The sequence below is a fragment of the Carettochelys insculpta genome, chromosome 3 (assembly GCF_033958435.1).
Source record: "Carettochelys insculpta isolate YL-2023 chromosome 3, ASM3395843v1, whole genome shotgun sequence".
Lineage (NCBI taxonomy): Eukaryota > Metazoa > Chordata > Testudines > Carettochelyidae > Carettochelys > Carettochelys insculpta.
This window is the reverse complement of record NC_134139.1, coordinates 193,787,366-193,810,529: the sequence shown is the minus strand read 5'-3', so window position 1 is coordinate 193,810,529 and position 23,164 is coordinate 193,787,366. Positions and strand designations below refer to the sequence as shown.

The following is a 23,164-nucleotide window of genomic DNA, read 5'->3' as shown; positions in this document are numbered from 1 at the left end:
AGGCACAGAGAACCAAAAACAGTAATCAAGGAGGACAAATCAGAAAAAAATGATCGTCTGCATACTTGGCTTAATCTAATTCTTGACCTCCCCCTCCACTCTCTGATTTGCTCACCTTGGTCATTTTTTTCTGATTTGTGCTCATTGATTACTGTTTTTGGTTCTCTGTGCCTTAAATATTGAGTCTGTGCTGGTATGGCTATGGTTGAAGAAGTGGGTCTGTCCCACAAAAGCTCACCTAATAAATTATTTTGCTAGTCTTTAAAGTGCTACTTGACTACTTTTTGTTTTGATGGTATATAGACTAGCACGACTCCCTCTCTGTTACTACATAACAAGGAAGAAACAGATCCCCAGCCTAAATGGTGAATCCTATACCCTTCCAACTCTCAAATCATCCCTGTCTCTTCAAAATGTTGAGCAAGGGGTAGTCTGTGCTGCATGTCCTCAAGATAAACAAATGTGGATTGTTTGGAGGGGAAAGGGGCAGTCTGGGGACTGAATTCTAGAACAAATTACTGTAGTTAATGTGAAGGCTCTATATTACATCCTAACAAGCACTGTAAAAGTTCTGTCTTTGACCTCTCATTCTAGTGCTAGGTCACTACAGTTTTCACTCATGGAGCCTTTCTTGCTGGATCAGGGACAGTGTAATTAAATCAGCATTGTCATCTGGACCCAAGGCATTAACGGCTCGAAGCAAACCTTGATGGCTTTGTGATGCTTCCTGGGGGTAGGGCCACCAATGAGAAACGAGCAAAGAGGGCGGTTTATCCTAGGGCCCAGCAGTTTAAAAGGGCCTGGGGCTCCTGGCCACTTCTGCCAAGGTAGCTGCAACTAGGAGCTACAGGCTCTTTAAATTGCCACCAGAGCCTCCAGCACTGAAGGGCTGGCTGGAGTAGACTAGGCCCCAGCGCCACCTCTTGTGATGGCCATGGAGCCAGCTACCCAAAGGGCCCAGCAAAGAGCCTCACCATCCCTGCCCAGGGGTACCTTACTATCACTGCCCTTAGTGCAAGGAAGTCTTGTCTGTTGGGAGGGGGTAAGGGTCAGCTCATTAACTTCACTAGGAAGCTCATGCTGCTCTTGGGCTATGCCACTGGGCAGTGAGATGTGGAGGGAGGAGGGGGACTGTCCCTGCACTCATCTGAAGCAGCTTAGCACTGACAGTGAGCGCGGGGAGACCTGACACTAGTGGGAGTGCATGTCACTTCCTGTACATTCCCCATGCATCACATCAGCCTAGACTTAATTAACAAGGTATTCTCATGCCTTGTAGAGTATTGTTCATCCAAAATCCTTGCCACATTTATAGCCAGGGTTGGTGCTGTGGCTCCTTTCCTGAGACAGCTTGCCTCTTAGGCAAAGGACCTTTGTGTTTCCTTGTGCTAACAATCCTTTGTCTTTAACCATAAGCAGGACACCCCATGCTGGTTTTTTCATGCTGTAAATTTCCTTGCTCATAGATTTTGCAGTCTCTTATTTTTTCTTTAGCTCAAGTATCCTTAGGCCTACCGTGTGAGGCGTGCAATACACCAGTGTCAAAACAGCAAGACAGGTATCTGCAGTCTCTTGCCTGAAAGGAACAGTTCTGAAATATGCCGCATCCTGGTGACCGGCCTTAATTCCAAACCATTAAAAACATAATTTCCCATATGCATATGTAACTCCTTAAATGTTATCTGTACATATTCTTTGGAATGATTTGTGATGATCAGTGGGCTACTGGCTTCTAATACTGACTTCACATACCACCTTTGGAGAACTGTTGTGTAGTTAACTTACCAAGAGAATCTTTGTAAAGCATTATGCATACCCTGGGCCACCTGCTAGTTGGCACCAGAAGGTCCCTGCATCACAGATTTTAATTTCTCGGTTACATACAATTCCCTCTCCCTTCAGTTAATTCTGCTCTTCTCTTGATTGGGTTGCAGGTATTGCTGCAAAATGGTAAAAGTAAAGTAGCCCTTTAGCTTGTGGTGTTGCATATTCTACCATTTGTAGTTGTCTCAGCATAGGAAAAGCATCTATAGTTCAGAGAAGATTTATATCTTAAGAGCACAGAGTATAAATTTATATAAATAGTCACAGGTTCGGCATTACCATGGTGATCTGTTTTTTGTTTGGATATAAGAAGAATCCCAACTCCTGGCTAAATTTTTTGGGGCAGGTATAAACCTTCTCACTTTTGACCATTAAAAACACTGAGGAATTTTCCAAAAGGATAAATATGTTAGCCCAACTGACCTTATTATGTTTCAGTTTAGATTGACCATTGACTTCCCTGAATTTTGTGTTCCTTTCAGCAAGGTGAACTGATCCTTACTTCCTATTCTCTGCAGTCTGTTTTTTTGTTGATATGTACTATTCAACAGCTCCTGTATTTCACTCCCTCGCAGCCTGTTCTGCCATAGTGGGTGTATGGATTTAGGAGAGAGTGGTACATTTAAACTACTGGGATTCTGTAGATTAAGTATTGTAAGTGTGAGATTTTTGTGCGTTTTATTGATTTGCAACAAAAGTAGTCTTGCAACTGGGTCATAATTAGACACATTTTATATGAGCGGTTCTTTATATGTAAGCAGTTCTTATTTGCTCATTGCCATGTCAGTAAGATGGCTTCCTTCCAAATGTGGATCCTGAGTAACAGCCATCCCCCACAGTAACAATTACCAGCTGTGGACAAAATTTTCTTCTGGAACTGGGTGAATGATAAGAGGGCCTACCAGTAGCACTCTGCAACCATCATCTGCCTACGCTTTCACTAGTGATTGGTTGTTCCAGTTGTCTCCATCAGTAAGTCTGTTTCAAGAAACCATCCTCTTCATGCTTTGTGGTTAAGGAACTTCATGCAGTAAGTGAATGAAGTACATGTTACAATCAAAGTCTTTTGGTGATTTCATAGGGTTGGTGTTCCAGCTGAGTTGGGTGCCAGCCCCCTCCTGTACATTATATACCACCTAGCATAGCCAATTTTCTAGGAGGGGAAAATGCGTGACATTGTTCAGTGGAATTTGTGAAGGAAGTGGAACTTCACTGGGATGCTCACTAGGAAGAGTGAAGAGGAAACTTTAACAAGTAATATTAATGTGGTGACATCTTAATTATTACAAACTTACACTTTTGTCATCCGTAATTCATGACGCCCTGACCAGGGAGTTTACTTTCAGTCTTCTAATTCTTCCTCTACTGCAGTACCCCCTCTCCCAGTACCATCCCAGTGCTTATCTCCTGATTGTTAGTGGTTTATTTCCGCAACATACTCCTTGAAATACTTTTGTGTACCACTGGTGGTACACGTACCACGCTTTGGGAAATGCTGCCCTACTGGATGGTGTAAGATGTCCTGGCAGGGCAATAGTCAGAAGGACATTCTCCACTCAGGTAGTGTAACAAAATACACTTGGCAGTTTGCTGATGTCTGAAAGAGAACCAGGTGATGTGGAAAGTTAAAGTGAAACAGGAAGTGGGGCATGGGGAGAGGTAAAATTTCTAAATTCCTGCTTAGAATGTGCTCATTATTATTTTTTTTTCATTGAGTGGTTGTCTGCAAAGACCCAGCTTTCAATTTCTGGTGTCAAGAATCGTGTCTAAATCTAAACATACACATTCTGTGCAAATCATGTGTTTAAATAGATGGTCAGCTAAGCACCTAACTTTGCTGCATGTGCACCCATCAAATGTGTCTGCACACGTCAGGTATTTGCATGGTTAGCTAAAAGCTCATGCATAAGCACTACAGGGCTGGCTGCCATGGGGCTGGTTACCTGGTTGGGGCCAGCAGAGTAGGCCAGCTGCCCAGCAGGGCCAGATGCCTGCTGCCTGTCCGGGGAGGCAGAGCAGGGCCGGATGCCAACCCCAGCTTGAATACCTGGCACATTTTATGCTGTACTTATTTAACTTTGCTGCAGAAACTACAGGTTGGACCTCTTTAGTCTGGCACTCTGATCCAGCAACTTCTGCGGTCTGGCATGATTTTAGTTAGCTGGATATCCATTTATCATGGATGTGGGCAAGTTTCCTATCATAAAGTTTGTTTATAGATACCATTTCTGGCTCTCAGTGTTCTCTGCTGTTGTTATTTAGCTTTATTTTACTCCTAAATGGCTTCTAATATCCCAATGAGCAGTGGAAGTGTTGGTAGTGCTCTTAGATAATTGTGACCTCCCGTGTCTGGCAAATTCTCTGGTTCAGCATCAGTCAGGTCCTAAAGGTGCTGGATGAGAGAGGTTCAACCTGTAACATAAGTGTGTTGTAGAAATCAGTGGGGGATTCTTCCCACAGAATTACTTTGATGCAATGTGCTGTTTGGGGATTAAAACCTCAAATAAATGAATACGACATGAGAAGGCTAGTGTATATTTTAAAAGACAAATTTAGGAATTCAGCTCAAGTGTTGTAGCCTGCATGTTTCCTTACATTTTGTTTCCTGGTACCTGTTATAGTCAGTGGAAAGTGCTGGCATTTGACATTGGATATGCAAATTTCTCTCTCTCTCTCACTCACTCATGGGGGAGGGATAGTTCAGTGGTTTGAGCATTGGCCTGGTAAACCCAGGGTTGTGAGCTCAATCCTTAAGGGGGCCCTTTAGGGATCTGGGGCAAATGGGGGGAATGGTGCTTGGTCCTGCCAGCAGGGTAGGGGACTGGACTTAATGACCCCCTGAGGTCCCTTCCAGCTCTGCGAGATGTGTATCTCCATATACAACACACACACAGCATTTTACAGCAGCAGGTGAAGAGAATAGTATTATCTCCCTGATTGTCAAACTGTGATCCATGGGCTACTGATAGTAAGCAGATTGTTCTTAGTGACCTGCAGAATTGAATATTTGAGAACCAAGCTGAGGGTGATTGTGTGATGGTTCCTTATGTTGTGATGACATTTTAATAGTCCTCATGCTAATAATTACACTAAATTGACATGAATGAGATGAAGAATGAGTTATCTTTCAGTGAAGAGAATTTTCAATATGCAGTTAAGATGTGCGTATATATAGATACAAATAAAGGACTATTCACAACCCTCTGTTTATAGTCATATTTAATGGCATGCTTGTATGTACTATTCTTACAATGAATCATTCATAATTTCCCAATGGAAGCTTATCATACCAGTACAGCAAGAGCAGTACAGTACATCATTTATTCCTGTGAAGTCATTAGCTTCCAAAATGAGGTGGCCAGCATTGGTGCAGATTGAAATGATGATTTCTGTGACATGGACATATATTCTATAGGCACCCAAGATTTATTTCATATGGGTCACTGACAAGCATGAGCAAGTTAATTTTATTTGTAACCAGAAGCCTAAATCTGAGGAGACATTTTCAGAAGTGCATAGAAAGTGGAGCAGTATTTCCTTACTATTAATTTTGTAGGTGAAATCCAAGCTTCAGTGAAGTCAGTGGCAAAACTACTGACTTCAGGTGAGCCAGATTTTAGATCCACATAACTTAAGTAGCAGTAGACCATGACACCTTTCATGAAAGGGTACTTTTTGTGTGTGAGTGAATTAGCTACAGCATACTGGTGAGTATCTGTGATGGCTGATTGATAAAATTATTTTTAGTCACAAATAATTATGTATGCTTATAAAATATGGAACTAAATATAGAAAGGCATGATGTTTTATGCTAGGAAGGTTGAGTGTTAGTCATTCCTTTCTAACCTTTCGGTGTTATTCTGCCTTCTTTTGTAATTAGTACTCAAGTTTCACTCTTCCAATTTGTTTGTGTTCATTTTATCCTTCATTTTTTTTTTTTTTTTTTTTTAGGACTCAGTGTTGTCTTCCTGTGTGAAAGCTCCTCAGAGACCCACTATCCAAGTTTGACTATAACGTGGAGGCAGGGTGGACAGTCCTGCTCAAATATCTGACACAATCCATTTGCTTCGGTTGAGTGATAGATACACACATGAATTAATTTTTTGTATTTTATAATCTACTGTTACAATTAATTTGTAAAGCCAGAAAGGATAGTGGGTCTTTGTGTGGCTTTCACTGCTGTCCACTCTAGTTTTCTCTAGTGTTATTTCCTTTTCTTATTGATAATCATAGATTATTAGCATGCATATTAAGGTATCCCTTGTGTGGTGGGATTTCAGACACACAAAGACCCACTATTTGCACAAGTTAGCTGTGCTGTTTTATATAGGCAGATGTCTTATAATGCTGTAACAAGCATACTTTGCAGAATTAACATGTTTGCTGATTACTGCTTTGATAGACTTAGTTTAATTCTGTACACAATAAGGTTTTTTAATTGGCAACATATGATTCACCAAAAAAAAAAAAGCCTTGGTCTACCTTTCTACTACAGAGTGCCACTGTGACTACCAGTATGCCATGTGGTTAGGTTTTAAATCACAGAACTGTTTTGTCTGATTCAGTCCAGCCTTCCAAATGGCTGTTTTGTGAGGAGAGGAATTTAGAAGGGAAAATATTTTCTTTCATTTTCTTCTCTCACCTCATCATAGCAACACTATGGGACATTTTCTCTCAAAGGAAGGTGAAGGTAGACTAATAAAATTTGTGGGCTGACCTGCAGGTTCCTTTGAATGGGTATGTCCTATCTCTTGATTGCCACCTTCCTTCAAACACTTCTTCATTGTAACACACTTGTTGTCATTAGTTTTGGTGAACAGTGTACCCTAATTTTACTACAATGGGTACCATGCTGCCTCTGTGCTGTTGGACTCATTAACCTGCCCTCATTATTATTATGTATTTTTTAAATTAAGAGCTCTGGTACAGAATTGAATGGCTCTGAAGATTGGTAATTGAAAACAGAGACTTTCATTTCTACGACACCTTTTCATATCTAGCCCAAGTCAATAGAGAAGAAAGTCTTTGGACTCTGAAAACTGTTCTTGCTCCTATACAAAATGAATTGGTGGTCTCAGTCAGGTTCCTCCTATACAAGTATCCAGCAGAAAGGACATTAGTAGACACCCATGGCAGCTTAAAGAGGCAGGCCGAAGATTTAAATGGGCTTGGAAACTGTACCATCTTTTCTCCAGCCACAGAGGTAGCTTTTCCAGGTCAGGGTTGAGGGGCACAGTGGCAGAGTGTTTTAGGTACCCTTGTACTGACCATGCTGTCTGTTATGTGGATACAGGATTTCTGCCTCCAGGGCTATAAATCTTGGTATTTTTAGCAGCATTAAATTACTTCAGAAGCGTGGCAGGGAAGCTAGTAAATAAAATGTCCTTTAGTTGCATTTAAAATGAACGGGTCTGTTTAGTGGCAGACTGTTCATCTTATAAGACAGTTCTATGATCCATACATTACAAAGAGAATTTCTGGTAGATATAATATTAAATTCAGTTTGTTTCCTGAATTTGGGGTTGAAATAACAAAGCTGGATTATGCAATCTGAAATTGTTTACAAACTGCTGTAAGTTTACAATATATATGAATGTTGTGAGGTACTATCAGGAAAAAAATGTTAATAAAATTGCAGAGATTTAAAAGCCTCCTTCCAAAAGTTATAGAAAAGGAGTGAAATATTATGTATTTAATGTACTTTATCAAGTAATGTATATGTGTCCTTTAGGTCAGAGAGAGATATTTTGTGCAATACAAATTACAGAAAGGTGCCTACATAAAACTATAAATGGATTTTTATTCCAGTTATATTTTGTCTCAGTATTTTGTTACTGAATGAATTAAGTCTAATTAGAGGCAAAGAATCTGCTATTTAATTGCTCAAATGGCAATGTTATAGCTGACTTAATGTATTTTTCATGTTGAAATTAGATTTCTGTTAAACTGTGCCAATTGCTCTGTATTGCCTTCTCTTCATTTTCTGATTTTGCAGATCTGCTCGATAGAGGCACAAGTGTGCTGCTGTGGTACAACAGTGTTATCAAATTGTCACTTCCTGTAGGCTAATATGTGGATGCCTTTTATGACTCATCCACTTTCAAAAATTCAACATTAAAAGTATTATTAACCTAAGGGGTTAGGTCAGATCTCACTGCCTGACAAGCAATAAAATTGTTGTCTTGATTGCCCAATTTCTAAAAGACCACTGTCAAAAGAAAAATACATAAATGTGGCCATGCCTTTTCTAGTAGGTGCTGGGAAATAATTTATTTTTTAGCCGTCTATAATACTTTACCCACTTATGCACAGCTGGTGTTGAATATTTGGGATCATAGCCTATAGTTCTGTGTTTGGACACATGTAAACCCAGAGCTGGAAGTAAGCATTCACAATTAAAATACAAACAGTTGCGTACAGTTTGAACTTACAGGTTCTGAAGCTGAGTTGAGAGACATGCTGCCATGTTATAGTGTTATTTGAGAGTCAAAATGTGAGAGGCAGCATCATTTGTTGGACCAACTGCAGGTGAGAGGAATACAGAGATCAAAAGCTTATCTCTGTCACAAACAGAAGTTGGTCCATTATCACCTTGTCTGTAATATTCTGGGACCACCATGACTACAATTGCACTGCATATACCAGTGTTATCTGAGCATCATCATTGAGCACCACATTGTAAAAAATGGGAAAGGTGGCAGTCCCTTCCTCTTAGTGTTTATCTTCTATATCACACAGATTTATCAGGTTAGACATAATGCACAAGATAACTGTGTAGTTGGTCACATAATGGTACAGAGTGAATTTTTTCAATACACGTTTTAGATTACTGATAAGAAGAGGGTATGCAGAATATTTTAAAGCAAGATTTAAAAGAACCCTGCTGTATCAACACAGGTATATAGAGGGGAACAGCTTAGTCCAAGCCCATTTTAGGGTTAAAAGTGAGTTTTCTTCTTCTTGTGGGTTTAATTTTGATGCTCAAAACTATGTTAGAGTCTCTGAGATTACAATGTGATCCAGTCTTTCTCAGGCCTAAGCTTGGGGCGAGACTAGGTTCAGCCACCATTCCAGCCAGTTAAGAAAGTTAGTTATACAGGGTCCAGTCCCTCATGACACAAGGAAGGATGGCATGACTGAAGCCCTACAAGGGTGGCATGAGAGCTGGGGAGATTCCTTCACTAGTAGAATGGGGAGGAATAAAAATATTGCTATACTTACACAGCAGCTGGTATTGGAATGTTTCCAAATTCTGTAGGCATCTAATTTGCAAAGCTGAGTTCTTTATTTTGTAATCAGATACAGACGGGTCAATCCCCTGCATTAGGCCCAGCCGAGGATGCATCCAGTTGTAGAGACTGATGAATGAGTAGTTTATGCTTTTGAAGCATTTTGAAGATATACATAGCAGTATAAAAATGCTCAGTATTAAGTATTTTTTATTATCTCTAGGAGCTTAAAAAGGTAGAAGTTTCATATGTACGCAAATCCTGCATTCTAATAATAATTGAAGTTGCTCCTAGCAATGAGTGACTAATTACTGAGCTCAAGACTTTGTTCACCAAAGTGGATCCCAGAGTGACTTATTCTAGTGAGATTATAAATTCTTGTAAATAGAAGTCTGTTACAGGAATGCTGACAGATTATTGCCCATAGTGATGCTGACTGCTGCTATAGAATAATGACACTTTAATATAAGGGAACTATTAAACTGTTATGTAATGGTGTGCGTTGCCTTGAAATATCTTTTGTTGTTCTTTTCAAGCTGTAGTATTAAGGGTTGGGGATAAATGTTAAAACCGTGCAAATGCAGGCTATGCTTGGCATGAGAAAATTGTTCATCTTTGTTTTTAAAAACTCATAACTATGCAAATGTATTTTATTAAAAGGACACGTAAAAGATATAGCTTGTGTGTTTTGTGTTTTGGTTAAATAGCCTAGCTTTAAAAAATTCTGTGAATTAGTTTGCATGGTTTAGCAATTTTTTTTCTCATCTGGAGAATTAAATCCTATCCTACTTCTGTCTAAAGTGCAGCCAAGTATATTGAAAGTTTTGATCTGAGAGACTTGGTTTAAAATTGCCACCGTTTTTTTCCTAAGGGCCTGACTCCTTCTCTCCCTGCCTCCATTTACTCATGTGAGTAAACTTTATTCATTGTAAGTATTTGACTCTCATTCCTCAAATGATTAGATACATCATGGCAATGGATGATTAAGTGTATTTGAAATGTATATAGCACAGGATAGCAAAGGATTGCAAAAAGGAAAAAACATCTTATATGGTTGCTATGGCTGATATGCTACGGTAACATCATACTTGACTCTTAAAATTACAATTGTAATGGTATACTGTTTCTGCAAATAAAGTTTTAGATGAGGGAAGGTCAAATAACTATTTATAATGTCCTGCTGTCCTCCTTTGCCAGGATGAACGGGAAAAAAATGGAATCAGTGTAGTAAATGCAGTTTTTAATGGACTGGATTCTTCTCCCTTTATTCACATTTAATATCTTAATCTTTCAGTAGCCCTCGCTGTGGCGGTAAACCAGTTATCCACATTGGCTTGATCTGTGCTAACAGTTCCTCAGGAAAGCAGATAAGCCTATCCTTGAGTCTTGTTGCCTTTTTCTAAGATGGAAATTGCCCCTGCTCTTGTTTTTAGTATTTTCTTTCATTTTCTTTACCAGACTGTATTCAGAACGTCACTTCATCCAGTTTTGGGAGATGCATGAGTCATTTAATCCTACCCAAGCATTTCTGAAACTGCTTTGAAAGTGGCTTGCGAATCATATATAAAACATAAGCTGTCAAACATGGTCACACACAAAGTTAGAGTAGATTTATATCTCCCAGTCCATCTCCATTCAAATGCAGGATTGTTCTCCACAAAGTATCATTCTTTCCTTTGAAATTGTTACTGTCAACTTTAAAAAATTCATTTACTTGAAATACATTTTTCTCCTTCATTTCTCAAATGCACTGCAGCAGACACTACTTTTTGACAAGGAGACTTGTCCTGCAATCTTAAATATAGAATTAGTTGTGGTGTTAACAGAGGACATTATTTTTCATACAAGACCATTTGAAGAAAGGAGATAATTGAAGGACAAGGAATTGTTTTAAAACATGGCTTTAAATTCTGTTTATAAACTTTCAAATGTATTGTTTTCTAGCATGCTTTTCTGTGTTTAATCTGTTATGGGATGTAACAGCTATGCAGTATTTGCCCACTGGTCTCATTATAAAACAAACTTCATGAGAAAGCTCCATTATAATAACAATTTGTTCTTCTTTGAATGGTCCCCATTGGTGCTACACATCATGTACTGTGCTCATCCCAGCGCCACAGCCAGAGATCTTTCTAGAGCCATAGTCTTCTAGACTGTGCATCCACAGCTGCTGTTCCTTTCCGTTCATGCTCTTTTCATGATGTATGAGGTCCATCTCCCACCAGTTTCTCTTCAACTGCCTCAGGCTGCAGATGGAACATTCCTCTTCTCTCCACTCCTCACAAGGATCCTTTAGAGTGAGACCATCTCTAAACCTTTTGTATATATTTGCTAACCAGTTTGGTAGTTCTTGTTCCACCTGTTTTAAAAAAAAAAAAAAAAAAAAGAGAGAGAAAAGCTCAAGATATCGGGTAAATTTAGGACTCATAGCTAAGTTACCTATATATCTGTGAGTTTTTGTTCATTTAAAAAAAAAAGGGACAGCGAAGAAGCAGCAGGTGACTATAGCTTCTCTCTGTTTAGTTCCTGGTAAAGCTCCAATATGCCTGGCCTTCTGGGATTCAAACAATGTAACTTGCTTGCAGACAGGCATTCCTTTTGTATCAGATGCCTTGGCAAAGCTCACGTGCCACAAAAATGTGTACATTGCTCAAAGCTCACAGCAAAAGCCTGCTGTGACCAAGAGATGTGGCTCCAAATGCTTCTTTTTGATAAAGCCCTGCAGCCTTCGTCATCACAGGCTGTGGCTTCTCCCAAGGCTCAGTCATATAAAAGGCAAGTGTCCTCAATCATAGAAACCTCGCCAAAGAGAGCCTGGGCTTCTCTGGCTGGATCCTTGCCGGCACTCACAGAGTAGACCCAGAGACTCAGACAAGTCCCACGAAAGGGACTCAGAGCCAGCCACACTAGAACCAGCCTTAAGCACAAAAGCAGCAAGGAAAGCGACCATGGTATAGTCTCAAGATCCATCAGCATCAAAGTCAGCATTGGCACTGGTGGCCCCGGAATACACAGCACTGACCCATTACCCTGCTTCGAGACTGACACCCAAGGACACAGTGCTGAGAGATAGGCCATCTAAACATCGGCACCAAAGGACTCAACACCGAAAGAGCTGGGACTGAGAGATCCTACACCAAAGGACCCAGCAAGGAAGGACTTGGTGCCGAGGATCCTGAAAGATATAACATCCAGAACAGCATGGAGGACAGCACTGAGGTAACCAGTTCACACTGGCAGAACTGGCACCAAGAGGTGCTGCATATCTGCACAGAGAACTGTGCAAGGGTCCTGCAAAGACTTAAGTATCGTAGCTCTTCCCTACATTTACTATCCTTAACCTTCTCTCCAGCACCCTCATTATCCCCACAAAGGCAATCGTTCACCTTAGGACATGTCGCATCAGTCCCCCTATCAAAAGGCTGCTTTCGTCATTTCTAAGCCCAACAATATCTCTCACTCATTATTACCACCATTACTTCTCGGTTTCTCCTTTGCCTGTACCTTCCTGTGGTTGCTTGGAATCCCCTCACTCACCGTATTTATCTTCAACACCACTGTAAACTCTGCTATGAAGCCTGTGGGGGTTCCATGCCAGGCCCAAGTCTGGAAACAGGAGGAGGGTTGGTCAGATGAGTAGTGATGTGCTGACCGTGAAACAACAATACGAATGAAATCTGATGCCAGTATGACTAAATGATAAAAGATGCAGGTTCGGACGTTGCCCGGATAAACAAGGTCCGCGAAACTAATCAAGCAATTTGGGTTGGGTTGATAAGTTGGCTACCGAAAGAAAATTACAACTAAAACATATGTTATCCATTGGAATATCTGAACATTGTGGGCAACTGGAAAATTACTGCTGTTTTGGAAGGAGATGGAGAGATACCGATGCTATATACTTGGACTGGCAGGGGTGCATTGGACTGCATCAGGAGAGATGTGTGGTTGCAAAGTCATTTGGTCAGGGAACGAAATGAAGCATGAGGCAGGAGTTGGATTCCTTCTTAGCAAAAGAACTAAAGGAGCATTGTTAGAATATCAACTGGTGAGTGCAAGAATGATGGTAGTGAGATTCGAAGCAAAACCATTCAACATCTCGGTCATTCAGGTTTATGCACCCACATCAAACAGTACGGAGGAAGAGATTGAGTTATTCTATAAAGACTTGACAAAGATGCTGGAGGAGATACCGAAGAGAGATGTGTTGATCATTGAAAGAGATTGGAAAGCAAAGGTTGGAATAGGTAATGAAGGTTGGGAGAGAGTCATGGGAAAGTGTGGTTACAGAGAAAGAAACTACTAGAGTTTGCTACGGAGCATGAGATGGTGATCTGCAACACAAAATTCCAGCAAAGGGACTGTAGGAAGTGGACATGGTGATCAAATGACGGGAAGACCAAGAACATGATAGATAGGATTTTGGTAAGACTATGGGTAACATCAGTACAACAGTGTCAAACTTTCCAAGGAGCAGATATAGACTCGGACAACAGTCTAGTGGTTACAAACATCAAGATAAAACTCAAAAGAAAGTGTAAGATACAGTTTAAGAAAAAAAGAGATATGGTGAGGCTAGGAGAGGAAGAAATAGGGAATGCGTAGAGAGCAGCGCTCAAAGAGAAGATTAGGAATGCAGGCACAGAGAATGACCTAGACAGGAGAGTCGAAGGGATAGCCCCAGCGATAGAAGAGGCAATTGAGCAGACTATTCCAGAAGAAAAGGTCAATAAGAAGTGGATTACACAGGAGATACTGAAGTTGATCCAAGAGAAGAGAGCTTTGAAGATCAGAAGGGATGTTTCCAAGAGGGCAGAATATCAATATAGGGTGAAATGCTTTGAGGTAAGGAAAGTGGCCAGAAAGGATAAGGTGAAATGGTTAGAGGAGCAGTGTGAAGATCTAGAGCGGTATTACAGCGAATGGAAGACTAGGGAGGTGTATAAATTGATTAGGAATGTTAATAGGGAGTGGTAGCCAAAGCAGATGGCAATCAAAGATGAAAACGAAGAGGTGCTCGTGAACAAGGAGCAGATTGTGCAGTGATGGACAAGGTATCATACAGATTTGTACAAAGCACAGTTGGACCCGAGTGTCTCAGAGAGTGATGGAAGAACTGAAAGAGATATTTCTACTGAGCATCAAGAGCGAGACAGATATTTCGAAGGAGAAAGTAGAAGGAGTAGTGAAATGACTAAAGAACAAGAGTCCTGGAAATAAGATCACGGGAGAGATGATCAAATATGGTGGTATGATTCAAGAAATGCACCGACTATGTAATATAGCATGGGAAGAAGGGAAGATACCTAAGGAATGGACAAGATCCATGCTAGTGACAATGTGCAATAACTACAGAATGATTGCCCTAATGAGTCATCTTGGCAAGGTGCTGATGATGATACTGACAGAGAAACTGAGATCACAGATAGAACAACATCTAGCGGATGAGCAAGCAGGGTTCAGGAAAGATAGAAGTATCATACAGCAGATATTGGCGCTAAGATTGATAGCAGAGAAAGCTCGATGAAAGAACAAGAACGTCTACGCTTGCTTCGTCGACTTTCAGAAAGCATTTGACAATATAGATCAGAAAGTGACTTGGGTGGTGTTGGAGTCCGTACAGAGTGGATATCAGACTTATGCAGTTGTCGAAGGATATCAATGACAATGCGGAGGCAGCGGTGAGAACATGCGGGGAGTTGGGAAGTCAGTTTGGAATGAGTAGAGGTACAAGATAAGGAGATGGGATATTGTTGAGTATCTTCACGAATCTAGAGAGGGCAATGGACAAGATCAAGAAAGGTAGAAGGGATATCTGTGTACAGGAAAAGAATTAACTTGAGGTTCGCAGATTATCATTGAGGAAGATGAGGAGAAGCTAGCGAAAATGATGCAGGTGCTCTTTGAGGAACGGAAGTGGTACGGGCTGATTATGAACATCAATAAAACAGTGATATTTGGAGAAAATGAAATAGGAAGGAAGGTCAGTGTAGATGGGATTGAACTAGAGAACGTAGAGAAGCTCACATCTCGGGAGCAACACAACATATGATCTAGACTGTAAGAAGGAAATAGCAACTAGAATAGCAAAAGCAAGAGCAAATTTGAAGGTGATGGTTAAGATCTGGAACAGCAAAGCAATGCTTAGGAACAGAGCTGAGCGTCTTCAAAACGTATTCAGCAGTATATTGTATGGATGTGAGACGTGGGTGATAAAATATTCGAAGAGAAGAATATTGGCATTTGAAAGGAGTTTTTATGGAAAGATCCTGAGACTAGGATGGATGCAGAAGGTCACCAATGAAGAATTATATAGGAAGTTACAGCCAAAAGAGAACCTACTGCAGAAGGTTATACGACTGAAGTTACAGCTGTTCAGCCATATTTGTAGAATGAACGATGAACGAGAAATCAAGACACTGGTGTTTAGTATAATGGACAGATCATATAGGAGGGGCAGACCCCACAGAGAATGGATAGACGATATAATAGAGTGGTGCGGAGCTAGTCTACAGAAACTAAGCCATTCTGCATTGGACATGGAAAGATGGAAGGAAATAGTGAGAGAGGCATCAGACATCAACGGGCTCTGAGCCCATGGTAGTTGATGATGATGATGCACCACTATGGAACATCACAACACCGACCATATCCATCCCATCCCAAATTGTTATTGTCGTTATCACTCTCATTTGCCATATTATTCGTCTAACTGGCATGACTCACCTTTTAAAGACACGTGTTGCTCCTCTTCATGGCATTCACCTATTCCTCCACCATCACCTTCTGCCCACCAGCATACCCCCCTGAGCAACGCTCTAAGCTGGAAGAGGGGCAAGTATCAGACAATGGAGAACCACAGATGGCTGTTTCTCCAACTGATCAGTCATCCTCACCAGATGAGGCTGTTATACTGGGAGACATGGCCCTTGTCAATGACACTAAATAATTCAGTGACTTACTCAAGTGTGTTTGCCCTCAGTCAAGAGGTTAAAATAGCTGAGGTGGAACGAAAGAGGCATCATCTCCTCAAAAATCTGTAACCTGTCTAGAGCTCCAAAGTTGCCATACCTCTAGACAAGGCCATATTGGAGGCTGCAGAGGACATTTGGCAAACACTGGCATTCATTCCTCCTTCCAACAAGCTCACGTATAAGTGCTACTTTGCCCCTCCTGAGGGAATGGAGCTTTTATTTACCCATCCACAGCGTAACTCACTTGTGGTTGACGCTGCTCACCACAGATCAAAAGCACCACACTTGAAAACACTGCTGCCAGACAAGGACTCAAAGAGGCTGGACCCCTTTGGCAGAAAAGTCTACTCCTCTGCCACCCTTTTCGTTGCATATTGCTAACTACTTGGTACATCTCATCAAACATGATTTTGAGAACTATTGTAAATTGGCGACCTTAATGAATTATCTGCCAGAATCAAAGCATCCTATTCTGAAGTCTGTTGAACAGGAGCGACATGTATCAGCTAGAGTGGCCATCCACATTGCATTGGATATAGCTGATACGGCCACACGTGCTACTGCCATGACCATGCTATGCGACGTGTTTCTTATTTACAGTCAGCAGGAGCACCAAAAGAGCTCCAGACCATGATGGAGGACCTTCCCTTTGATATGTCAAAATTGTTTGCCAAAAGAACTGATTCAGTCCTGCACTTCAAGTAAGGACTTGTGCATGACACGCCACGCTTTAGGTATGTACATGCCTCCCTACCGACGACGCAGGTTCACTCTGTATCAGACACTTTTTTTATGCATACCAAAGACAGTCTTTCCATCAACAACAACGTACATTCAGCCGACTGCATTCATGACAACATCCGCCCAAGCACCGAAATAATGACAAATGGATGCAACCTCACCAGTCTGCTAGGCAGCAGGTTTGATAGTTTTGTCAGGGACACCGAACCCTCACATCTCACCATCTTGGACTGTTCTGCTACCCACAAATTTCACCATCGCTTGAGGCCCTTTCTCCACCAGTGGGCCTCCATCACCACCAAGTGGGTTCTAGAAATCATCTGGTCAGGATACCCTGTTCCCTACCTGTCTATCCCTCCCACCACCTCACCTACCCCATCCGCCTTCAGAGACCCCTTCAGAGACACTACTGTGCGAAAAAGTCAACCACCTGCTTCTCATCCAGCCACGGAGAGGGTACCAGAAGAATTCAAGGGAAAGGGCTTTTACTCCCGCTACTTTCTCGTGCAGAAAAGAATGAGCTGATGGAAACTGATACTAGGCCTTTGGGGCCTGAATCGATACTTACAAAAACAATGGTTCAAGATGGTGATGCTTGCTTCCTTCATACCAGCACTGGAGCACAACAAGTAGTTTGCTGTCCTCTCTCCTCAGAATGCATACTTCCATGTGACAATCCATCCAGAACACAGATGGGTCCTCCACTTCACAGTGGGCTTGGAACATTTTCAGTATCGGGTGATGCCCTTTGGCTTGTCCGTCACACCTAGGGTATTTTCCAAAACCCTGGTGGTGGTTGCAGCCCATCTACGTCAAGGAGTTGTCATTTTTCCCCACCTTGATGACTGCCTTTTCAAAGGGAAATCGTGAACAGAAACTTCCAACATGGTTGCTATCACCAAGGGTACATTCAGTCATCGCAGGCTGTTGGTCAATCACCAAAAATCTACTTTCATTCCTACAGAGGACCTAAAGTTCATAGAGGCCAGGCTTGATGATGTATTCACCAGAGCGTACCTGCCCCTGAAAGGGTCTTCAGGCAATTCAGGACTTAATACAAGCTATTGCCACCAGTCCAACAGTTCAGAAAGCAATGGGCCGCATGGTGGCTACCACGTATGTAGTCCAGTATGCCAGACTTCTCTTTCACACTTTTCGGCACTGGATAAGCTCCATCTATGATCACACAAAAAACAGTTTGCACAGGTCAGTCTCCCTTCCTTTAAAGGTCCATCATTCCCTCACATGGTGGATGAAATGGCACAGCCTGCTGACTGGTACCTTTTCATCCTCAGGAACCCACAGTGTGTATCACTACGGATTTTTCTCTTCTGGGCTAGGGTGTCCACATACGTACAAGGTCGGTTCAGGGTCGCTAGTCACAACTGAGACTCTTTTGCAAATCAGCCTGCTAGAGCTCAGGGCAGTCCTCAGTGCCTGTCACCTTTTCCACAAACACATTCCCAATACCACAGTCAAGATACTTACTGACAACATCACCACGATATAGCAGTCACTAGGGTGGAGCGTGTTCACAATCCCTATGTGTGGAAGCCATCTGACTCTGGAACTGGTGCATTTGCAGGCATTTTGCGCTGGACTGCGAGTGGCAGCTGCATGATGGAGTCCTCCATCTCCTCTTCCATTGATGGGGCACGCCCCTCGTAGAGGTTTTTGCCACCTTCAACAACAATAAATGCCATTATTATTGCTCGAGAAGCAGAGTAGAGACCAAGTTGCTGTGTGACGTTTTTCTCATCATATGGATGGGAGTCCTGTTTTATGCCTTCCCTCTCATGGTGCTCATCCCCAATGGGCTACACAAGATATGAACAACGGCCAGGGCTCACCAGAACTGGTTTCCGTTACGACAATGCATATTCCCATACCTGCTCCCAACACCTCCTGATCTCCTATCTCAGAACCAGGGATCCCTGCTTCATCCTCAAATATAAACTATTTACCTCACACTGTGTCTCCGAGTTTGCTGAATGCCTCTGATCACGTTTGCTCCAACCAAGTTAAAGAGGTGCTAATACAAAGGTGTCAGGAAAATACCTGAGCCACCTACTACTCCAAGTGGCATGGGTTCACTTCATGGAGCTCTGCACAAGACATGGGACCAAAATCTGCTTCTTTGCACTTAATTCTGAACTACATTCTACATTTAAAGAACTCAGGATTGGTGCTGGCATCACTTGGGTGCACCTTGCGGCCACTACTGTGTTCATCCAACCTATACAAGAATTCTCAGTTTTTGTACATCCTACCACTGTGACTTAAAGGCCTTGCTAATTTGCACCCTCCTCCTCATCTAGCTCCTCCTTGGTGAGATTTAGACCTAGTTTTTAATGCTTTCATGGCACCACCATTTGAACCTTTGTAATTCATGATGGTGAAGGTGTTTTTTCTCCTTGCTATTACCTCAGTGAGAACAGTCAGTGAACTCTCAGCTCTTGTGGTTATTTCCCCTTATACAATCTTGAATAAAGACGGGGTTGTTCTTAGGCTGTACCAGACCTTCATCCCTAAAGTGTGCTCAGATTTTCATGTAAATGAACCCATTATTTGATGAACATATTACCCTAAGCCTCTCACCTCTGCTCGAGAAGCATCACTGTACACCCTGGATGCTTGGAGGGCATTGGCCTTTTATATTGGCAGAACTAACTCATTCTGAAAATCTAATAGACATCTTGTGTCTCTTGCTGACCGGTCCAAGGGTGAGCTCTAGAACTCAGTCTGTGGCACTGGGATCAGTCCAGCACCTGATGGGGAGCACCAATGGGGACGCACCTTGAAGAACAAGAGTTACCGCACCAAGGTGATTAACTTTGCTATCTTTCTTGGTTTCAAGATTCAGTGATTTGTGAGTTGGATATTTACTGAGGTGCAAAGTATGAATAATGGCAAATCTTAGCATTCATAGTCACACAAATCAGTATCTACTTGTTGTTGCCTTCATAGGTTGATCTATTACAGCTATGAATTTAAAAGGATGAGTTAACTTTCCAAAGGAGAGAGGACATTGCCTTCCAGAATAAAGCAGTTGATTGCTTGCCTCTCCCACCTCCGGTCAAGTTTGTCATATTTTTATTTGTTGGTCCAGCAATTAGTGTCTGCTGTCTGATTACCTCATCAGAGATGAATTATTCTCACTGAGCTTTAATGTAGCTAACTGACCCAGATCTCAGTATTTGAAGTTCATGTTGGAAAGCTAACTAGTTATGTGTTCTATCATTCTGCTGCCATATCTATTATTAACTAGGTGTATTACAGTAAAACATAAGGATCAAACACGAACAAGGTCCCATTATATTAGGCACTCTGTAAGCACAGTAGTAGACACTAAGGCCACCAAGAGCTACCATAGGCCATGGGGCAAAGTGGGAGGGTGTCATGGCTCTGTGACCCAGAAAAGGTGGACCAAATAGCAGAAGGGTGGGGCCTAGAGCTTTCAAACCTCAGTGCGGTCAGGACCATGACATAGTCCCTCCGTCTTCTCCCAGCTGTGTGTAGCCGGAGTTGTGCTGCAAAGGCAATTCAAAGGGGCCCAGAGCTCCAGCCACTCCCACTACTACTTTGGCAGTGGTGAAAGACCAGTCCTGGCGCCAGCTGCCCGCTTTGCTCCCCCTTATCAGCGGGTGTGGTGGACACTCCCTGACCAGAAGGACATGCAATCTAAATGCAGGTTAAATTCAATATTCAATGACCTATCCCGTTTTGTAAAACTGTATGTTTTCAGATGTAAAACATATTATCTTTCAAATTATGTCTTCATTTTATTAAGGTGTTAAAAAAAAAAAAAAAAAAAGGTTTCCATACAAAGTTGATCTCAATGTAAGTCGCGCTTCCATTGGCCACTGAATTTTGTAGTGGATATTTGGACTTTACTATGACTTGCACAGCATGCATGAGCTAAGATAATATGATAATTGGCTTCTCTTGTGGAAGGGGCAAAACATGCAACAGGAACAGAAAATTATGTTGCTCCAAGATCAGAAGCTTATGGCACATCCACATCGCAAGCTTTTGTCAATGCAAGTCATGTTGCCATAAGCCACTGCATTTAATCATAGTCAGCGTGTGCCTCCCCATACTGGGGGTGGAGGAGAAGCCAGCTAAAGGGGAGGACATGTCTGCCATACGTCTCCAGCTTGGCCCTATCCCACTTTAACTGTGAGGGGTGGGGAGAGAAGCTGTCGTCCTGCTATGGCAACCTCACATTCACCCCCACCCCCATTGAGCAGGGAGCAAGAATGAGACACTCCCAGTTGCTGCCCTGTACCGTCTGGCTGGGGGAGGGGTGGCTGCTGTCCCTCGAAGCCAGGCCTGGGCAGCAGAGGCAACAGGGCAGTCAGGCACTCTCCCAGGCAGCTGCTGCAACTCTGTACTGGGCAGCATCAGTGCAGTTGGAGGAGTCTCCGACTGCCCCCACCTTTCTTCTGTTCTTTCCCTTCTGCCACCAACTGGACAGCTGCAGGCTGTCATTACTGCAGGGTCCGCAGGAGCTCTTGCTTTGATGCACAATGCAGTCCATCCTTGGTAGGTATCTAAGAGTGCACCTTGCCACTGACTTGGACCCTGTATGCCCGCCAGGAAAAGAGGCTAACGTCTTCCACTTGCGCTGCCTCAGGCGCATCCTTGGAATATCATGGAAGGACAGAGTGACCAACACCGCCGTCCTCGAGCAAGCTGGAATCCCAACCATGCACACCCTCAGGCAGCGTCGACTCCGCTGGCTTGGCCACGTCCACAGGATGAATGATGGAAGGATTCCAAAAGACATCCTGTATGGTGAGCTAGCCTCTGGCAAAAGAACTCCCGGACGCCCCCAGTTGCGCTACAAAGATGTCTGCAAGAGAGACCTCAGAGAGGTAGACATCGAGCTGGACAACTGGGAAGAACTAGCAGATGACCGCAGTAGATGGAGGCAGGGGTTACACAAGGGCCTTCAGAAGGGCGAGATGAAGATCAGACAGCTAGCAGAGGAGAAGCGAGTGCACAGAAAGCACAATAAGGACTTGCCAGACACCTACTACATCTGCAAGAAATGCAGCAAGGACTGTCATTCTCGTGTGGGTCTTCATAGTCACAATAGGCGCTGTAAATGAAGTCCTCAATTGAAACTTTAAAGGGCACGATCCATAGTCTGTGCAGACTGAAGGATGCCTACTACTACCTTGCCACTGTTCAGTACACTGTCCCAGAGGAAGTTTTGGCAAAATGCATGATGTGACTGGAACTGTACGTCACGTTCCCATCATGCCACTTTCTGCCCCCTATAATGCCATCCATATCCCATAATGTTATCTCTATCCCATAAGTTTCACTTCTGTTTTAAAAATCGCATGAAACTGTGTGTACCTGATCATTATCCTCCATCTCTGACGGAAGCATGGAGCTTGAGCAGCTTTGCATGCTTGTGAGAAGCACTGGGTCAGTGTTGGTGCACAAGCACCAGTATTTGCAGAGCCACAAGAAGACCTGGGGAAAATAAGACAATTTCTTGCAGAATGTTGTGGGGCATAACAAGAACCATTTCAAGATTGTTTGTGGCAAACGGTGAAGCACTGCTTCTGGACTCCAGAGATGAGCCCCGTCTGATGGGATCATGTTATGATGCAGTCTTGTGATGACATGCAATGGCTGCAGAATTTTCAAATGAGCAGGACCTCATTCCTGAATCAGTGCTGCACTCGTTCCAGCCCTTGAGTGCGAGGACATCAAAATGAGAACTGCACCAGTGGTAGTGATTGTGTGGTGGAAACTCACAGCCCTGAATTGCTATCATTCAGAGGGAGACTCTTTTGGAATTAGAAAATCTCTTTTGATGCTGTTGTCATGTAAGTGTGCAGGCCCAGTAATTGTTTTCTGCTCCATGGGACTATGATTCTCAACAATATTAAGAACACAATTGAGTTTCAGTAATGGATTTTCAGTAGTAAGGTTTATGAACTCTGATGGAGTGATGGACCACATGCATATTCCTATTTTTTCAGCAGACCATTTTGCCACAGAGCACAATAGAAAGGGCTATTTTTATTGCTGTGCAAGCATTCATGGATCACTAGGGATGCTTCACCAACTTGTTGGCAGGTGAGGGAAAGTTCCCAAAGCTCACATCCTTAAAAACTGCACTTTTTTCAGAAAGGTATAATCAGGGACCTTTATTCCCAACTAGTGAATTACCACTGGTGACATTAAAATGCGAGTAGTGATTTTGGAGGGTGCAGCCTGTCTCTTGCTCACCTGGTTCTTGAAGCTATGCGTTTGCTTGTGGTTGTCCTTAATGCCCCTTGGTGCAGAGTGGTAGGGAAAAGTCCCTGATGCTACATGGGATATTGAAGGAGGGGTGTGGGATGTTCTCCCTTGTTCCCAAGGTCCCCTGTTCAC

The 23,164-nt window shown here is 42.6% G+C and overlaps 1 protein-coding gene across 4 annotated transcripts in view; it reads left to right on the top strand.

The window, feature by feature from the left end:
* Window positions 1–23,164, top strand: part of ITSN2 (intersectin 2) — a 129,725-nt gene that overhangs the window by 76,640 nt on the left and 29,921 nt on the right. The window contains exon 30 of one of the 4 annotated variants that reach the window (XM_074991344.1): window positions 5,776–9,728. The exons of the other annotated variants lie outside the window; for them this stretch is intronic. Within the exon in view, the coding sequence (XP_074847445.1) occupies window positions 5,776–5,777 (2 nt within the window). The 3' untranslated portion in view covers window positions 5,778–9,728. Of the gene's footprint in view, window positions 1–5,775; window positions 9,729–23,164 lie in introns of those variants that run through there. 4 annotated transcript variants of the gene reach the window in all.